Source organism: Monodelphis domestica, chromosome 1, assembly GCF_027887165.1.
Source record: "Monodelphis domestica isolate mMonDom1 chromosome 1, mMonDom1.pri, whole genome shotgun sequence".
NCBI classification, from domain to species: domain Eukaryota; kingdom Metazoa; phylum Chordata; class Mammalia; order Didelphimorphia; family Didelphidae; genus Monodelphis; species Monodelphis domestica.
In genome coordinates, this window is record NC_077227.1 from 143,225,326 (window position 1) to 143,246,113 (window position 20,788).

The following is a 20,788-nucleotide window of genomic DNA, read 5'->3' on the forward strand; positions in this document are numbered from 1 at the left end:
GTCCTCTTTGTCATTATTTTTACAAGAATTTGCCCTAGCATTCTATTGGTTTTTCATTATGACATTGAAAAGAAATGGAGGGGTTGATGAGAAAAGGCCTATTTCCTAGTTTATGGGGGACAGATGTTAAGCCAGAAGGAAATATCACTTAATAACTAAAGGACTGTATGGGGAGAGGGATAGAAAAAGGCCCTGACTCTCCTTTACAGTCACAGCCCTCCATGTGACTCTCCCTGTAACATTCCCAAAGAACCTAGTTCCTGCATGGGTGGTTTTTAGTCTTATATACAGCTGTAACTTCTGAAAACCCAGCTCCTGCTTTTTCTGGCTCGCCTGTTCTGGCTGGCCATGATGTCATTTTCATATCCTCTGTTGCTGGTCCATCTGTCAAGTTTGGTGAGCATCCAAGATTATATAGTCAAGCTCAGGATTATATAGTTGGCCAGTAATAGGGTTCAGGACCTCAAGGCAAGAATTCACTCTAAATACTGTTTGTCTTGTGAAGCACAGAATTAGATACTCAGGTAATATATATTACCCTGAAGAAGTTCAATCACTTTTTTAAGAATAGAAGTATGTGGTAGGTGGCTCAGTGGATAAAGTTACATACATGGAGTCAGGAGGACTTGGGTTTAAATCTGACCTCAGATGCTTTTTAGTTGTGTGATCCTGACCAAGTCACTTAAACCGCATTTGCCTAGCCCTTTCCTTTCTATCTTAAAGTTGTTATTAAGACAGAAAGTTTAAAAAATAAAGAGCAGAAATATTCTCATGCCCAATTCCCCCATAGAATTACATGTTCTTCATCATTACCTGAGCAACTACAACTTTCCATATATTAATCATCATTTTGTTCACATGAGATACCAGTGGTTCTATTCAAGTTACTGAATTCTACCAAACTTAAAAAGGCTTCCGTAGATAGTATTTATATAGCACTGTAAGGTTTGAAAAGGACTTTACAAATACAATATCTCATTTTATTCTCATAACCTGTGCCAGCTAGGTGTCATGGTATTTAGACTTTCAGGTCTGGAGTCATAAAGACTGAGTTCAAATATGCCTTGGACACTTATCAGCTGTGTGACACTGGGACAAGTCACATAGACCCTTTTGCCTCCATTTTATGATCTGTAAAATGAAGATAACAATAGCATATATCTCCTAAAGCTTTTGGGAGAACCAAATAAGATCATCTTTATAAAGCATTTAGCATAGCATCTGGCACATAAGTGCTATATAAATATTACCTATTATTATCTCCATTTTATAGATGTGAAGGCATATACAGATATAGGTTAAGTGATATGGGAGGATCTAAAAATTAGTAAGTATCTGAGCCTGGATGTAAATTCTTGATTCCAGTTCCCTTTCCACTGTAACACATCAGTGCCTTTAATAGGATACATGGCAGATACTTACAAATGGAGCTATATGTACAGGGTTTTACCTACAACTTAATCTTTTCACTCCCTCCAAAAAAGGATCTTAATTCATATAACTAATAACTATTGCAGTTATTAAACTGGTTAACAAATGTTTGTTGAATGAAGTCAAAGAAGGAAGACTGAAGCAGGAAAGACTAGACAGAAATTAAGATTTTCCCAACAGAATTAGAATATAGTCACAACAAAGATGTAGAAACAGTCTACCCTTTCCCTTACAGCTGAAGAAACTGACTTTTCCAGTCCTTGGAATTCCCTCTATTTATCATAAAGTACCCTTTAGTCCCTTCTTTAATGAATACCAGCACAAAGTACCACAGTGTTCTAAAATGACCTTAACCCATATGCTTCAATTAGAAGAAGGCATTTGTAGACAAAATATTACCAATGTGTTAAGGAAACTATAAAAAAAAGCCCAAACCAATGCCTGAAGATGATTTCATGTCTGATGTCTCTTGAACAGGGCTGAGCTTTGTTAGCTCTTGTTCTAGTGGCAGTGCTTTCTGAATATTCCTAAGTCCATTTATAATCATTTTGTCAACTGACCAGAGAAAGAAATATTTTAATCTAGCACTATAAGATAGTGAGATTGTTTTGAAACAAATATATCAAGATATACAAAATCCAAAGGAGAAATGTTGAAATAGTTATCTTGAGAGTCTACATGCCTATTGCAAAGATACTGCTGTTGCTTCTTGAGATACATTTTTTTTGACATCTGTCTTTTGAAAGTATATTCAGTCAATATATGGTACACAAGAAAATCCACCTAGTTACATTACAAGTTATTTTATTTTTAATAAAATATTATATCACCCAAACTGATCATTCATCATCTTTATCAGTGTATTCTTCATTTCCTTTTGTTTCTAAAAGTTAACCTGAAAAGCATGACAATCCATTATTGTAAATGTATGTTATGTTTTTAAAATGTGCCATGACAGTTTCAATGAAGGAGTTCCAGAAATATTTTGAGTCATGGTAGATCTTTAGTATATCTCAAATAAAAGCCACTCATTTGCATATACAAGGTCAGCTCACTAGTTTTAATAATCAGTGTCATTACTGTAGTCATCTATAATCAATAGAGTAAACAAACCACAAGCACCTATTAAAGGTATAGAGAAGACTAGGATACATATGAGACTGAAATAAAACCAATTATCATTCTCAAAGGGCATAATGTAATTTAGTAGATAAATATAACATGAATATAACTCAAAAACTCAACATACTATGTGGTAAATATATGGGTTTATAAACCTACTTTAATATATCATTTAAAATAATATTTGAGTTATTAATATAATACTTTGAGTTAATATTCTACATATTATTCATTTTATTTATTATCTTATATCTACATATATATTTTCCAATGCAAACAAAAGTAAATTTATCTGGTATTGCTTTCACAATCTTAGGACCTATGAGTAAATTTTGAGCTCAGGATGTCTTATGTTTATATCACCTTCTTTCAATAACTTCTTAATAGTGAAACACAATTCAACAAACATCAAATATGTGTCTATTTGGTATATAGCACTCTGCCCGATACCAAATCAGGGAAAAAAAAGATGGGCCTGACTTGAAAAAGAATTTTCCAAATCTAAGAATTACAGGAGAAGATTTTTAGGGTTTTATTTTTTTATTATTATCTAACATTTTTTAAAGATTTAGACGTAGTTTAGTCAAGTAGGTTAATTCAATTAAGAAGAAAAACATTTGCATGCTTTGCAAACTGACTGATTAAAACCATAAGTGAAATGAATCTCTCACAGAAATTATTGTTAGTGATTCTTAAAATGGGATTTTATCTAATAGGTTTTGAAAGCAAAGAAGGAAAAGAGATTCTAAAACTATATCAATATCACTTAAACCAATTTTCAAAACACAGTATTTGCTTCCATTTTCTAAAATTGAAGGACCTTTCAAATTAAGGAGGATATGGTCTAATTCTGCACCCCAGAAACATGATGAGTTCATTTAGTCAGTTTCTTCCTTCTAAGAGAAAATAAGGAAGTTTAAATCTTACCTAAATAGCAGGTAGAACATTGATCTTATATCATCTATTTAATAATAATTGCTTAATTTGTATAGCATTGGGGTGGCTATGTTGATCAGTTGTTAGAGAGACAAGCCTGGAGACAGGAGTTCCTCGGTTCAAATTTGGTTTCAGATGCTTCCTAGTTGTGTGACCCAATTAACCCCAATTTTCTAGCCTTGATGCTTTTCTGCCTTGGAACTGATACTTGGTTATTGACTCTGACAGAAGGTAAGCATTTAAAAAATTTAGATAGCATTTCAAGAAAAACTATATACCTACACAATATTTTAAACCAGATAGTTCAGACATGTCCCTACAAGATCTGTATTACCAAGCACTCTTTTATGGTAAATATTATATGAGAAATTATACATTTGTGTTGATACATCTTTACCTTAGCTGTTATGCTTAAATCAATTGACAAGTAGCTTCAAATTTGCTCCAAATCCTTATTGAGCCTCATTTTAGAACTACAAATTTCCCTCAAGAACAAGAAAAACTCTTAAATACACAAAATTAAATATTTTAAGATGCACATGAAGTTTATTCCTTCATATCAACTAAATATAATTCAATACTACCTAGTAACAAAAACAGCAGCATCCACAGGGGGGGTGTCATCCTTTCCACCAGGGACCTGGTTATTACCAAGATACTTTGCTCCACCATATTCCTCATTTTGCCAGTGACAGAAACTCTCCAAGGATCTCTCTCCATGGTGCCCAATGGACAACTTAGCCTGAGAAAAAAAGAGGTCGGGGGAGGGGAGGAAATAATTAGATAAGTAAATATTTTGGCAACTCAGAGTTCATTCAATTAATTTAGAGAGGCAATATGGTGTATATATGTTTATATTTCTTTATAGACTGACACACCCCAGAGAACAAAAACAGCTCAATGAATTTGAAAGAACAGTCCAAAGGAATGCTTAACAGTAATCACATTTCTAAGATGGTAAATGAAAACGATATTACCAAAGAATGTATTTGCTCTCCTACGCAAAGAAAACAATATATTGCCAAACATAATCTAATTTATGTGACACTCATGTCTCCTCTTTATATTAATACTATAACAACTTCATCTTAATTTGCTCAATCTAATATACAAAAAAATTAAATCAACATATCAAGTGGAGCCCACGTATTTATTTCAGTACAAGGAATTTATAACACCACTGAGATAGGCACTCCAAAGAGGACCTTGAGAAATTAGTATAGGAGGGAGAGAAATAAGTATTATTTTTTAAACTCTTATCCTCTCTCTTAGAATAGATGCTAAGTATTGGTTCTAAGGCAGAAGAGTGGTAAGGGCTAGGCAATGGAGGTTAAGTGATCTGCCCAAGGTCACAGAGCTAGGGAGTATCTAAGGTCAACTTCAAACCCAGGACTTCACTCCTCCAGGCCTGTCTTTCTATCCACTGAGCCACCCAGCTGCCCCTAGGTAAGATTTTAATGATACTCAGATCAAACCAATTTTTTAAAATGACTCAGATGGAGAATCTGGATGCCTCTACCTAGTTCTCTTTAGGATACATAATTGTCCCTTTAAGAATAGGAGGGGAGAATCAAATAGACCTTCTATGGTTTTAAGAATTTTAATGCTTCACTGGTATCTTACTTTCTTCTCTGGCAGAGATCACAGTACATTCATATCTTTTGATCCTGGGTGATTTGCATTCATCATTTTTCATAAAACCTCTCCAGAATATCTGTCTAGATGATGATGACATCCTTCTTGTTCTTTATGATTTTGAGGATGCCAATGGAACACTTGGTTTTTTCATGTGCTATTCTTTTCTCTTGCAATATGACTGGCATATCTCTTTTTCCAGTCAGACATTAATGAATGAGGACCTTAAGATCACTTTTTACATGCAAGTCATTATTGGTGATTAAATACTCATCTACAAAAACACACTTTATATATTTAGATCTTACTTCAGGTTGACTTCAATTTAAATTCTTCTGAGATGTGTAATTCCTTAATTTATAGCTATATAGTGTTGTTGGAACCATATCATTTAAAAGATGGATTTTTGCCATATTGCACAGCTTAGAATCAGTTATTTTCTAAATGGGATCCAGGTCAATATTCTTTTATTGTGGTTCTGAGCTCAGTTCACTTTCTATTTTCAGCACCTAACTTGAAAAGAATCTGTGAAATAGCCTTCCATTTGAAAATGTCAATTTTTTTTATTCCTTTGGTTCTTCCTAGTAGTATTTCATAAAATCATTGAAAGTAAAAGAAAAAGAGAACTTAGATGCCATATCATTAAACTGTCTCATTTTACAGATGAGAAAGTTCCATGGAGGTTAAGTGACTTGCCAAAGTTTATAATATAACCAAAAAATTCATTAGTTTCATACAGATAAGAACCTATTAGAGGGGGCAGAGTCAAGATGGCAGCTTGGAAGCAGCAAAAGTTCAGACCTCTGAAAACCCTTCCTTACCAGTCACAAACTGAATGTTCCTAGCAGACTGAAATTCAAACTTATCAACAGGACAGAATTGGGGAACCCTCCTTCTGGACTCAATTCAAAAGGCACACCCCCCAAAAAGCCAGAATCCGAGAACACTTGGGTTTAAGCAGAAGGCAGAAGGAAGGTTCCAGGACCCCTCCCCCAACACAGAATGCTGAGCTCCCAGCAGCGGGAACCTCTGGGTGGGCAAAAGTGCTGGTCTGCAGGGTGTACCTTGTGAGCAGGGCTGTGCCAGACTCAGAGAGTCCAACACAGGTGATATGGAAGCAGATAGAGAGAGATATGACAAAGTTCCAAGAGGGGAGACTGACAGAAAGCCCCAAAACCAAAAAATGAGGGGAGCAAGAGCACAGACAAATATGGGGAGCAAAGAAGGGGTAAATACAAGCAAACAACAGAAAAAGAAGAAAGAAATGACAATAGAGAGCTTCTGTACAGGTAACAAGCAAAGAGTGAACGAAACAGAGGGGAAGGGATCAGCAAAAGAAAAATCAGAAATCCCAGTGAATTGAATACAGGTTTGGAAGAACTCAAAATGCAATTCAAAGCACAATTAAGAGAAGCTGAAGACAATTGGGAAAAGAACTTAAAAACTAAGATAAATCATCTGGAAACAGAAAATAGTATCTTGAAAGCCAAAATCAAGCAGCTGGAAAATGAGGCAAAGGAGATGAAAGATGAGGTGAAGAAGATTTAAGATGAGAAAAAGATGAAAGACGAAGTAAAGAAGTAAAGAGGATGAAAGATGACCTCCAAAGAAAATCAGACCAGAACGAAAAAGGATGACCAAAAAAACAGGGATGAAATCCAGTCTTTAAGAACCAGAATACAACTAGAATTAAGTGACCTTGGAAGGTAGCAGGCCACTAAAAAATAAAACCAAAAGAATGAAAACATTGAGAAAAATATGAAGCATCTCATTCACAAAACGGAGGATTTAGAAAATCATTCAAGAAGAGACAATTTAAGAATCATTGGTCTACCAGAAGACCATGACAAAAGAAAAAACTTGGACATCACACTACAGGAAATTATTAAAGAAAATTTCCCTCATGTACTAGAACAAGAGGGAAAAGTGGAAATTGAAAGAATCCACAGATCACCTCCTGCACTTACTCCCCAACTGACAACAACCAGGAATGTTACAGCCAAATTCAAGAAATATCAGACCAAAGAAAAGATATTAAAAGCTGCCAAGAAGAAGTCATTCAGATACCACAGAACCACAGTCAGGATAACACAGGATCTGGCTGCATCCACACTGAAGGACCAAAAGGCATGAAATATGATATTCTGGAAAGCAAGGGAACTAGGTCTACAACCAAGAATCAACTACCCAGCAAAACTGACTATATTCTTACAGGGGAAAGTATGGTCATTCAACAAAATAGAAGAATTCCAAGAATTTGTAAAGAAAAGACCAGACCTGAACAGAAAATTTGATGTCCAAGCACAGAACTCAAGAGAATCATCAAAAGTTAATTTAAAAAGTGGGAAAAAAGATAAACAAAACAAAACAACAACAAAAAAATTTTTAAGAGACTCAATAAGTTTAAATGATATGTGTCCCTAAAAGAAAAGAGGTCATTGGTAACTCTTAAAAACTGTTGTTATTACCTGGGCAACAAAAAGAAGTACACTTAGAAAGAACAGTGACAAATTGTATAGGATGAAAGGACAAGACATAAATAGGTATATAGATATATGCATGCATAAATATATACACATGTGAATGCGTATGTATATATATATATAACTAGAGCTAAAAATAGGTTAATATTAAAAGAAATCAGAAATGAAACAAATGGGGGTAAATTTATATGTCACAAAGAAGCTCGTGGTGGGAGCGGGGAGAACATCAATACACTGGAAGGGTAAAGAGGTTGGAGATAGGAAATACTCAACTCTTACGTGCTTTGAAATTGACCCAAAGAGGGAAGAACAACCCAATTCATTGGGGCAGAGAATAGATTTGCACCCTATAGGGGATTAGAAGGGTAACAAATGGACTGGTGGGGAGGGAAGCAATACAAGGGAGGGAGAGGGCAGGGGGGGGGAATTTTAGAAAGAATACAAAGAAAATAAGGGATGGGGGATAAGAAGTGAGGGGGGTAGAAAGGGAAGTAAAATAAGGGATGGAACTAGGGGGACTGACTAAAAACAAACATTGATGTAGAAGGAAATAGTAAAGAAGAAAAGGCAGGACCAGGAGTAGAAATCAAAATGCTGGGAAATACACAGCTAGTAATCATAACTCTGAATGTAAATGGAATGAACTCTCCCATAAAAAGCAAGCAAATGCCAGAGTGGATTAGAATCCAAAACTCTACCATATGCTGTCTATAAGAAACACACATGAGGAAGGTAGATACTCATAGGGTGAAAGTAAGAGGGTGGAGCCAAATCTATTGGGCATCAACTGATAAAAAGAAGGCAGGAGTCGCAATCATGATATCTGACAAAGCCAAAGTAAAAATAAATCTAGTTAAAAGAAATAGGGAAGGTAATTACATCCTTATAAAAGGCTGTATAGACAATGAGGAAAATCTGTATATATATATATTAGTCTCTCGGTGATCGAGAATGACTATTGTCTTTGTGCAGTTTCATCTACAGTGTACCCTCATGTCGCTTTGAAGTCCAAAGGCTGAGGCGCAGAGTTTGTGGCACATGGAGCATGGAACTCCAGTTGTTACGCGAGGTGTGATTGTGGCCTGGTGTCGGCTTTCATGCACAGGGGCAAGACGTCGGCGTTGCTCATCATCAAAGGTGGTGGCAGCATGGTTAATGTGGGTTCTCCAGCTGCTTCTGTCAGAGGCAGCGAGTTCTAGTTCCTTTGGTGTAATGCCAGCCCACTTCAAATTTGACTTTAGCTGATCCTTGAATCTTTTCTTTGGTCGGCCTTGTTTCCTGAGTCCAGCTGACAGTTCACCGTAGAATGCCTGTCTTGGTATTTGCTGTGGGTCCATGCGGATGACGTGTCCAGACCATCGTAGCTGGGTTTTGAGGACCATGACTCTGATGCTGGTGGAGTTGGCTCTGTCGAGGACTTCCTGATTGGTGATTCGGTCCTGCCATCGGATCCTCATGATTGACCGGAGGGAGCATTGGTGGAATTGCTCCAGCTGTTTCATGTGCTTTCAGTACAGTGTCCATGTTTCACAACCGTACAGGAGTGAGCTGAGGACCACTGCATTATACACTTTGAGCTTCGTCACAGTGCTTACACCTCTGTGTTGGAGGACTTTGCAGTGCAGCCGCCCAAGTGCCTGGTTGGCCTTTTGGATCCTGCATTAATCTCGTGGTCTAGGGACCCGTCATTGGCGATGGTGCTGCCCAGGTACTTGAAAGTGTTGACGTTAGAAAGCTGCGTGCCATTGATTGTAATGCACAGCTGGTTCGTTGGCCTCCCTGGTGTAGGTTGGAACAGTACCTCTGTTTTGCTGAGGCTGATAGTCAGGCCAAACAGTTTTGTTGCAGTGGAGAACCTGTCCACAATGGTTTGAAGATGATTTTCATGGTGGGCCATGAGAGCACAGTCATCTGCAAAGAGAGCTTTCAGGATGAGTCTCTCTGTTGTCTTTGTTTTTGCAGTCAGGCAGCGAAGGTCAAAGAGTGAGCCATCCAGTCGGTATTTGATGTAGACGCCCAGGTCTAGATCCATCAAAGCATGTCATAATACTTGGGTGAAAAATAGGTTGAATAGTACCGGAGCAAGGACACAGCCTTGCTTCACGCCATTGGAGATGTTGAAGTGATCAGAAGTCTCTCCACCAGATAGGACTTCCCCTGTCATGTCGATATGAAAGAGCTGGATCAGTTTGACGAGTTTTGCTGGGCAACCGAGCTTGCTGAGGATCACCCAGAATGCGTCCCTGTTCACTGTGTCGAATGCCTTTGTCAGGTCTATGAAGAGAATGTAGAGACTCAGGTTCTGCTCAAGGCATTTTTCCTGCATTTGCCTCACCGTGAAGACCATGTCGATGGTGCTGCGATCTGGTCGGAAGCCACATTGAGATTCAGGCAGGTTCTTCTCTGAAACAGATGACAGGAGTCTGTTGAGTATAACACGGGGGAGGATCTTTCTGGCAGTGGAGAGTAGTGAGATGCCTCTGTAGTTTTCAGAGGCTGCTCGTGAGCCTTTGTTCTTGTATAGGGCTACAATGGAGGCATCTCTGAGTTCTGGGGGCATGTCTTCCTCTTCCCATATGCTGGTCAGTACTATGTGGAATGCCTGGAGAGCCTTTCCATTTAAGGCCTTGTACACCTCGGTTGGGATCCCGTCTTTACCGGGTGCCTTGCCTGCACTCATTTGTTTAATGGATTTTTGTACTTCCTCTATTGAAGGAGGGACATCAAGTTGTTCAGTGGAGCGTTTTGGGGGGATTTGGTCAAGGAGCTTTGGTCGACTGAAGAGGGTCGGTTGAGAAGCTGACTGAAGTATTCTTTCCACCTGTTGCTGATGCCTATTTTATCTTTTATGAGAGTGTCACCGTCAGAGGATAGCAAGGGAGTGGTAGTGGGTTTTGAGGGCCCATAGACAGTCTTGAGGGCACTGAAAAATTGTTTGTAGTTTTTCATATCAGCAAACTGCTGGATTTCTTCTGCCTTTTTTTTCCCACCATCGGTCTTGCATCTTCCTGATCTCACGCTGTGCCGTGGCTTGGAGAGACTTGAATCTGTCCTTTTTAGGAGCAGAGTTTGGGTAATTTTGCCACTCCATAAAGGCTTTGTTCTTCTTGCTCAATAGGTCTTCAATAGCAGTTTTGTTCTCGTCGAACCAGTCCTGGTGGTTGCATTGTTTTGGGCCTAGGACTGCCTTTGATGTTTCCTTCACTGCGTCTCTGAACTGGTTCCATTTCTCGGTTGAGCTTCCAGTGAGTGGTCCCTTGGCAGACAGCTTGTCATCCAGGCAGGACTGGAATGTTTGCAAATAAGATGGATCTCTAAGACAGCTCATGTTGTAAAATGCGCGAACTGTCTGGGCGCATTTTGGATGGCGAGGCACAATGCACATTTGAAGAGTCGCTCTAACCAATTGGTGGTCTGTCCAGAATTCAGCTCCTCTCATGGCTCTGGTGATCTTTACATCCTGGATGTCTCGCCAGCTTACAGTGATGTAGTCAATGAGATGCCACTGTTTTGATCTTGGGTGCATCCACGTTGTTTTATATTTGTTCCCCATTCTGAACACAGTGTTCGTGATGGTAAGTTCGAACTCTGAGCATTTGCTGAGTAGCAGTAGGCCATTGTTGTTCATTTTGCCCACACCGTGTTTGCTGAGCACCCCTTTCCATCTTTCATGGTCCTGGCCAACGCAGGCATTGAAGTCTCCCAGTAGTATCAGCTTGTCATTTGTGGGCACTGAGTTCTTTACCAATTAGAGCTGTTCTTCTCTCAGGTCTTGGGGTATTCTCTCTATCAAGTAATGTCCTGATGTTCCATGCTCCTAGTAGGAGTTTCTTTGTATTTTTTCTTTGATTTCGACAGCTTAAAGGGGATGACCCGCCAGCCACGGTATGCTGACTGGGTGTTTGTAGGGCAGGCAATGTTTGGGACACCTTTTCTAGTCCCCTCCCTTGATTAGGGTGAGCAGTGCTGTCCTAGAGAGGGCTGCTCAGTCACCCAGGATGCTGCCGAACATCCCTGTTGCCCACAGGGCCGAGCGACCACTGGTCCGTGGGCCGCCTATGTGCAGGATCGTGACTACAACTGCCAGTGGTCACCTCCACCTGTTGCGTCATCACTCCCCCATTGCCGCAGGTCTTGAAGAGGGTGGACGGGGTTAGGATAGATGAGTGTGTACAAAGATACTTGTGCGTGAAGAGATTTAAGTGGAAAAGCCGATGCACAGAGACAGTCCCACTCTCTCGGCATTGGAAGACTGGGTCCAGTGGCACGAAAAGTCGTTACATCTGGAGACTTCCTCAGCTGCATTGGATGGCCTTGTTGTCTTTTGTGCTCCAACATGCCCTAAGCACTCCACAATGCTTTGCTGTGTTGCTCTCTCAGCCATTGAACCTTCTTATTGGTTTCTTCCATCTGTTCATCCGAAGCAGTCTTCACATGCTGGGTGAGCAAAGCCAGGGGTTGATGACCCGATGGCTACCCTCACAAGGTTTGGCCGGTCTGTCAAAGCCGTTGCCCGGGGTGTGGCAGCTGCCGCATGCTAGCAGCTACTGGGAGCCACAAGTGAGGGCTGGGTGTCAGGTGGGGGTTAGAGGCTGGAGAGCTGCCCTAGGAGGGCACGACAAGCCCTCCATACCAGAGATACTACCCCTCTCTGAGCACCCTATACACCTGTACTCAACATGTATACACCAAATGGCATGGCATCCAAATTTCTAAAGGAGAAACAACAGGAGTTCAAGGATGAAATAGACAAAAAAACTATACTAGTGGGAGACCTGAACTTTCCTCTATCTGAACTAGATAAATCAAACCAAAAAATAAATAAGAAAGAGGTAAGAGAAGTGAATGAAATCTTAGAAAAATTAGAATTAGTAGGCATGTGGAGAAAAATAAATAAGGACAAAAAAGAAATATGCCTTCTTTTCAGCAGCACCTGGTACATTCATGAAAACTGACCATGTATTAGTGCATAAAAACATTGCAAACAAGTGCAAAAGAGCAGAAATAATAAATGCAACTTTCTCAGATCACAATGCAATGAAAATAATAATTATTAAGGGTACATGGAGACGTAAATCAAAAATTAATTGGAAATTAAACAATATGATTCTCCAAAACCGGTTATTTAGAGAATAAATTGTAGAAACAATTAATAACTCCATTGAAGAAAATGACAATGATGAGACATCCTTTCAAAACCTATGGGAGGCAGCCAAAGCAGTACTCAGGGGGAAATGTATATCTTTGAGTTCATATATTAACAAATTAAGAAGGGCAGAGGTCAATGAATTGGGCATGCAAATTAAAAAATTAGAAAGCGAACAAATTAAAAATCCTCAGATGATGACTAAATTAGAGATCCTAAAACTGAAAGGAGAATTGATTAAAATTGAACATCAAAGAACTATTGATTTAATAAATAAGACTAGAAGCTGGTACTTTGAAAAAACAAATAAAATAGACAAAGTACTAATCAGTCTAAATAAAAAAAGGAAAGAAAAAAACAAATTAACAATTTCCAAGATGAAAAGGGAGACCTCACCTCTAATGAAGAGGAAATTAAGACAATCATTAAAAACTATCATGCCCAATTATATGGCAACAAATATGGCAATCTAGGTGATATGGATGAATACTTACAAAAATATAAATTGCCCAGACTAAGATAGGAAGAAATAAATTACCTAAACAACCCCATATCAGAAAAAGAAATTGAACAAGCCATCAAAGAACTCCCTAAGAAGAAATCCCCAGGTCCAGATGGATTCACAAATGAATTCTATCCAACATTCAAAGAACAACTAATCCCAATATTATACAAAGTGTTTGACAGAATGAGGCAAGAAGGAGTTCTACCAAATTCATTTTACAACACAAACATGGTACTGATCCCAAAGCCAAGCAGGTCAAAAACAGAGAAAGAAAACTGTAGACCAATCTCCCTAATGAATATAGATGCAAAAATCTTAAATACGATACTAGCAAAAAGACTCCAGCAAGTCATCACAAGGGTTATTCACTATGACCAGGTAGGATTCATACCAGGAATGCAAGGATGGTTCAATACCAGGAAAACCATCCACATAATTGACCATGTTAACAAGCAAACTGACAAAAAAATCACATGATTATCTCAATAGATGCAGAAAAAGCCTTTGATAAAATACAAAACCCATTCCTATTGAAAACACTAGAAAGTATAGGAATAGAAGAACCTTTCCTAAAAATAATAAACAGTATATATCTGAAACCATCAGCAAACATCATCTGCAATGGGGATAAACTAGAAGCCTTCCCAATAAGATCAGGAGTGAAAGAAGGATGCCCATTATCACCCCTAACATTGTACTAGAAACACTAGCAGTAGCAATTAGAGAAGAAAAAGAAATTGAAGGTATTAAAATTGGCAATGAGGAGACCAAGCTATCACTCTTTGCAGATGATATGATGGTTTACTTAAAGAATCCTAGGGAATTAGCCAAAAAGCTAGTCGAAATAATCAACAACTTTAGCAAAGTTGCAGGATACAAAATAAACCCGCATAAGTCATCAGCATTTCTACATATCTCCAACCCATTTCAGCAGCAATAATTAGAAAGAGAAATACCATTTAAAATCACTCTAGACAATATAAAATACTTAGGAATATATCTGCCAAGACAAACACAGGAACTATATGAACACAACTACAAAACACTCTCCACACAGTTAAAACTGGATCTAAACAATTATAAAAACATTGATCACTCATGGGTGGGATGAGCTAACATAATAAAAATGACCATCCAACCCAAATTAATTTACTTATTTAGTGCCATACCCATTGAACTACCTAAAAACTTCTTTACTGAATTAGAAAAAAAATAACTAAGTTCATTTGGAAGAACAAACGATCAAGGATATCCAGGGAAATCATGAAAAAAAAATGCAAAGGAAGGAGGACTCACAGTCCCACATCTCAAACTATACTATAAAGCAGTGGTCATAAAAACAATTTGGTACTGGCTAAGAGACAGAAAGGAGGATCAGTGGAATAGACTTGGAGTAGATGGGCTCAGCAAGACAGTCTATGACAAACCCAAAGACCCCAGCTTTTGGGATAAAAATCCAATATTTGATAAAAACTGCTGGGAAAATTGGAAGACAATGTGGGAGAGATTAGGTTTGGATCAACACCTTACACCCTACACCAAGATAAACTCAGAATGGGTGAATGACTTGAACATAAAGAAGGAAACTATACGTAAATTAGGCAAACACAGAATAGTATACATATCAGACCTTTAGGAAAGGAAAGATTTTAAAACCAAGCAAGACTTAGAGTCACAAAATGCAAAATAAATAATTTTGACTACATCAAATTAAAAAGGTTTTGTACAAAGAAAACCAATGTATCTAAAATCAGAAGGGAAGCAACACATTGGGAAACAATCTTCACAACAAAAACCTCTGACAAAGGTTTAATTACTCAAATTTACAAAGAGCTAAATCAATTGTACAAAAAAATCAAGCCATTCTCCAATTGATAAATGGGAAAGGACATGAATAGGCAGTTTTCAGATAAAGAAATCAAAACTATTAATAAGCACATGAAAAAGTCTTCTAAATCTCTTATAATCAGATAGATGCAAATCAAAACAACTCTGAGGTATCACCTCACACCTAGCAGATTAGCTAACATGACAGCAAAGGAAAGTAATGAATGCTGGAGGGGATGTGGCAAAGTAGGGACATTAATTCATTGCTGGTGGAGTTGTGAATTGATCCAGCCATTCTGGAGGGCAATTTGGAACTATGCCCAAAGGCCGATAAAGGACTGTCTGCTCTTTGATCCAGCCATAGCACTGCTGGGTTTGTACCCCAAAGAGATAATAAGGAAAACGACTTGTACAAGAATATTCATAGCTGCGCTCTTTGTGGTGGCCAAAAATTGGAAAATGAGGGGATGCCCTTCAATTGAGGAATGGCTAAACAAATTGTGGTATATGTTGGTGATGGAATACTATTGTTCTAAAAGGAATAATAAAGTGGAAGAATTCCTTGGAGACTGGAACAACCTTCAGGAAGTGATGCAGAGGGAAAGGAGCAGAACCAGGAAAACATTGTACACAGAGACTGATACACTGTTGTACAATCGAACGTAATCGACTTCTCCATTAGTGTCAGTGCAATGATCCTGAACAATCTGCAGTGATCTAGGAGAAAAAACACTATCCACAAGCAGAGGACAAACTATGGGAGTAAAAACACCAAGGAAATGCAACTGCTTAACTACATGGGTTAAAAGGATATGATTGAGGAGAGACACTAAATGAACACCTTAATGCAAATACCAACAACATGGAAATGGGTTCGGATCAAGGACATATGTGATACTCAGTGGAATCATGCATCGGCTACGGGAAGGGTGAGGGGGGGGGGGAGGAAAAGAATATTATCTTTGTTCCCAATGAATTATGTTTGAAAATGACCAAATAAAATAATGTTTAAAAGGGGAAAATAAAGAACCTATTAGAGTTGGAAGGGTTTCAGAGGCCATCTAAGTATATCAAAGGTACTGATCCAGAATTCTGTCTACAATATATCCAACAAATGATCATACCATAGACTTTTAATATGGGAAGAGGTCTCAAAAGTCATGTAATCAAACCCATATCTAATTGCTGTGCCATTTTAAATTACAAAAGGGTCAGAACCTCTTAACTTTTTAAATTCTACAGGAAGAATGATAGGACAGCTAGAATATCATGTAGTTTTTTATGTTTACTAAAATGTCCTCATTTGAAAAAAATAGAACTAAAGTAGTGCATTCCCTTCTTCACCCCCAACCCTAATCAACCAATATACTATTGTCATATTAAATATTACTTCATCTGATGGCATATAAGGTTGGTTGAATCTGAAAAGGACCGTGATTAGAGGGCTGGAATCAGAAAGATTTGGGTTCAAATTTGCCTTAGAGACTTAAGGCAAGTCACATAACTTCTGTCTGTTTCAGTTTCCTCATCTGAAAATGGGATTAGTAATAGCACCTGCCTCCCAGAGTTCTTGGGAAGATAAAATAAGATAATAACTGTAAAGCACTTAGCATAGTACCTAGCACTGAGTAAGTACTATATAAATGTTAGTTATTAGTATTTATAGATAATCTAATGAATGATTATTTTATTTATTACATTATTATAATTTATCTTTTAATCCACATTTTTCTATGCTTCTAACATCATAGGATTATAGGTTTAGAGCTGGAAGGAACCTAACAGGTCATTAAGACCAATCCCCTAATTTACAGATGAGGAAATGGGATTTTAAAAAATTAAACAAATTGCCCAGGTTCACACAGCTCTTAAGTATCTGAGGCAGGATATGAACTCGTAACTTCCTAATTCAAAGTATGGAGGTCAAGGGTAATCCACAGGGAACTGACATCCATTTTATATAGCTTTTGGTTTCATGAGTCAGTATAGTCAAAAAGTTCATCAGCTAGAAACCAGTGTTCTGTTTATGCTACTCAACTAAGCTAGTTAGGTCTTGGGAATCAGAAACAGTCTACTGCCAGTCCAATTTTGTAGGCCTGCAGAACTTGGACTCTAAAAGTAGCTTTTGAGAACCAAGGGTCACCTTTAATCCAAAATGAGACATTAGTGCAGGAATTTCTTAAAGGGATTTTCTTAAATACTTGACACTACATGTGCAGGTCATCTTTTAGTTAGAAGTATTCCATAGCATCCAAAGTGTCTGTGAAAACTTACAGGACGGTTTCGAAGAAGTACAAGCTTGGTGACTTGAATATTGACTTTAATTCCCAGGCTGTGGTGTTGAAACATGTTGTATACCTGTTAATAAATAGTAAAATATTATTTTTAATGTAATATCAAATAAGATTTTAATTACTGAGTCTAAGAAAGTTAGGCCAAAATTTAATGCTACAAATGTATTTATAAATCTAAAAATGATTTTGTCAGATATAGCATCTGAATTCACAAAATATCTGATATTAAAAATGAGAAAGAAGATCATTTTGCTAAGAATTTAAATAACAATAACTTAGATTTTCAAATTAATCATTACATTGAGAAGTTCTCCTTGAGGAACTTCAAGATATTTAAATATTCTTAGAAGTTTAGCATGAAGTACTGAGTTAATAGAAAAGAATAAGAATTGGCTTTTATTTAATTAAATTCTAGATAAATTTACCATTACCCAAACTAGTTCTACAGAGTTCATTATATGAAAACATTTAAAGAAATTATTAATGTTTTTTCATATATAGAGATAATTTTTAAAGGAAATATCTACTAGTTTATAAGTTCTTCAAAGTCAAGAGCAGTGTTTTATTTATATTTTTATCTTCTTAGGTTCCAAAGTGCTTTATATATAGTAGACATGTTAAACTGAGCTAATCTATTTTGCTCAGGCATCCAGTGAGGGAAAAAGTGGAGCAAATGTTTAGTAACATTTTCTAGGGGTACCCCAATACTTCAAGTTCTTAACAACTCGACTAATTTTTAAAGAAAAGAACAACTATTTTCACCAATGAAGAAACAGAAACCTAAAACAGCACCATAAAAAATATTCAAGGTTAAAAACTGATGGGAACAGGGAAATCAAGGTGATTCAGTGGATAGAAAGCCAGGCCTGGAAACAGGAGGTCACTGGGCTTAAATAGAGTCTCAGATACTTCTTAGCTGTATGACTCTGGTCAAGTCACATAACCCCAGTTGCCTAGTCCTTACAGCTCTTTTGCCTTGGAATCAATACTTAGTATTGATTCTAAGACAGAACTTAAAAAAAATGGGAACACAAATAACCAAAAATCTAGTCCATTTTTAGCTCCAATTCTTTTTTTTAATGATAAGTTAGAGAACAGTATGGAAAATGTACCTGAAGATGGAATGAAGAGAGGAAGGGAAATGGGTTTTCTTCCCATGTCACTCTCTTCTACTCAAGAATGGCTCCCTATATTAACTACAGGATCAAATATTTAATTTCTTTGTTAGCATTTAAAGTACTCCACGAGCTAACTACAATCTATCTTCCTAGTTTTATTTTAAATTGTTCAATTTCCTATATTCCATTCAGTTCAACCAAAATGAAATTTTTATTGTTCTTCAACCCCCATCCAATCTCCTTGTTTTCTCATTGGCTGCCCCCCATACCAAGAATGCACTTCCTCTTCATCTATGCTACTTAGAATCCCTAGTTTCTTTCAAGCACTGCCTTCTACATCAGGGTTTTGCTTATCCCTTTAGGCATTAGTATATCCCCCACAAATAACATTATTTTTTGTATGTCATGTATATGTATATATGTATACAGACATAAATACATACACACCGATAAGCATGCACACACATACATACATATCTATATCCCTTAACAGAATATAATCTCCTTGAGGACAAAGACTTTTTTTTTAATGTTCCCAATACTAGTCTGGTGGTGGGCACATAGTACTCATTTAAGAGATACTTATTGATTGATTGATTGATTGATTGACTGACAGCAAAAGGAAGGAAGAGAAAGACAGGAAGGTAGCAAGGTAAGGACAAAGTTTTGGAAGAGACCAATGGTTGTGGAGCAGACACCATATAAAGGAGTAAGCAAAGGAGACAGAAAAGATTAATTATTGAAGAAGGATGTGTCAAGAAGCCAAAGGAGAATTTCCAGAGAGAGGAAATGTTCAATAGTATCAGATATTGAAGGGAAGTCAAAGAGAATAAAGACAGAGTACCATATTTCACTATCTTTAGTTATTAACAGGTGGAGTGGAATGGTAGGGAGTGAAACCAGAGTAGAGACACTTTAGGTTAAAGTGGTAAAAAAAATGCCTGGAAATACCAAATTGCTGTTTGTTTTTTTCCTAGTCAGCTTAAAAAAGTAAAATGCAAGTTTGATTTCCCTGCCAGCAATGGATGACATTAGAAATTTCTCCATTTGCTGCCAAGAACAGAGTACTGATATGGCAGCAGCACACAGAAAATATTATACTGGAAATTTAAAGAGGGTCAAGTCAGGTGATTGGAAAGTTAAGCTAATTAGCAATGATCCAGAAATGTTTGAAGGCTCAAGTGTGTTCAACATTAAAATGTTTGTGTTAATGATAAAACTGGCAAAAGTATTTCATCACTATTGTTTTTAAAATGTTTGAAAATTCAAAATAAGAGAATGATTTCTACATTCACTTAGGATTCCTACACACATGGAGAAACAGCACACTAAATTTACTTGAAAAAAATTTTGGCATTATTTTTCAAAATTTCCCTTCATTAAGAAAGAAATGACCGTTATTTTGGACACCAGTCTAGTCACAGGCCAAACATGAGGTCATTTCTTAATTATTTACCTTCAAAATTGGTGAAAATATAAAAAATCATGTAACTTTCCCTCATTTCTATAATTTAAAAATACCAGAGGCCATAATTCAAATATTTCTTAAGAAATTTGCCACTAGGCTCATTTTAATTCAAGAAATGTTTGCTAAATATTTTCTGGATGGGAAAGCATTATGACAAATTCTATGGAAGATTTTCATAAAAAATGTGATTGATCTCTGTCTTCATGAAGCTTACACTCTAGTAGAAAGATGAGACAAGTGAAGATAACTGTATTATAAGAAATGTAAAAGAATGGCATTAGATAGAAAAACACAGGGCATGTTCCAGAGTAGAATGGTTGGTACAGTTTGTTAAGAGTATACAGTTATGAAAAAGAATATCATAAAATAAGATTGGAAAAGTTGGTTGGCTAGATTATGGTAGACTAAAATGGAAGTGAAAGATATTGTGAATGTAATACCAAGAAGGATTGATAAGCGATTGGGTAGGAGATGCAAGGAAGATTTAAGATAAACCCAAAGTTAAAAATATGGAAGACTGGAAAACTGTCACTAGCTACAGAGATAAAAAGGGTTAGGGGGGAAAGATAATGTCCAAGCAATGTTGATGGAACATTCAACTAGATGTTTCCTATAAGACATTAAACACGTGGGTCTGCACTTCAGAAGACAAGGCTAAATGTTGATATTTCAGAGCTGTCTGCATAAAAATGACTAAAAGAATGAATTAATGTGTTAATGGAGAATGAAAAGAAAGAGAATGAATAGAAAATAAGAGGATTAAGGACAGAACTTTGAGAAAGTCCCAACTTAAAGAGTTGACAAATGGAGGTAGTGAAGATGG

At 37.2% G+C, this 20,788-nt stretch overlaps 1 protein-coding gene across 2 annotated transcripts in view; it reads right to left on the reverse strand.

Moving 5' to 3' along the window:
• ADAMTS17 (ADAM metallopeptidase with thrombospondin type 1 motif 17) overlaps positions 1–20,788 on the reverse strand; it is a 588,524-nt gene that overhangs the window by 427,791 nt on the left and 139,945 nt on the right. For both annotated transcript variants that reach the window (XM_001372954.4, XM_016426268.2), the window contains exons 5-6: positions 17,360–17,443; positions 4,074–4,231 (exon numbers count right to left, since the gene is read on the reverse strand). In XM_001372954.4, the coding sequence (XP_001372991.2) occupies positions 4,074–4,231; positions 17,360–17,443 (242 nt within the window). The remainder of the gene's footprint in view (positions 1–4,073; positions 4,232–17,359; positions 17,444–20,788) is intronic.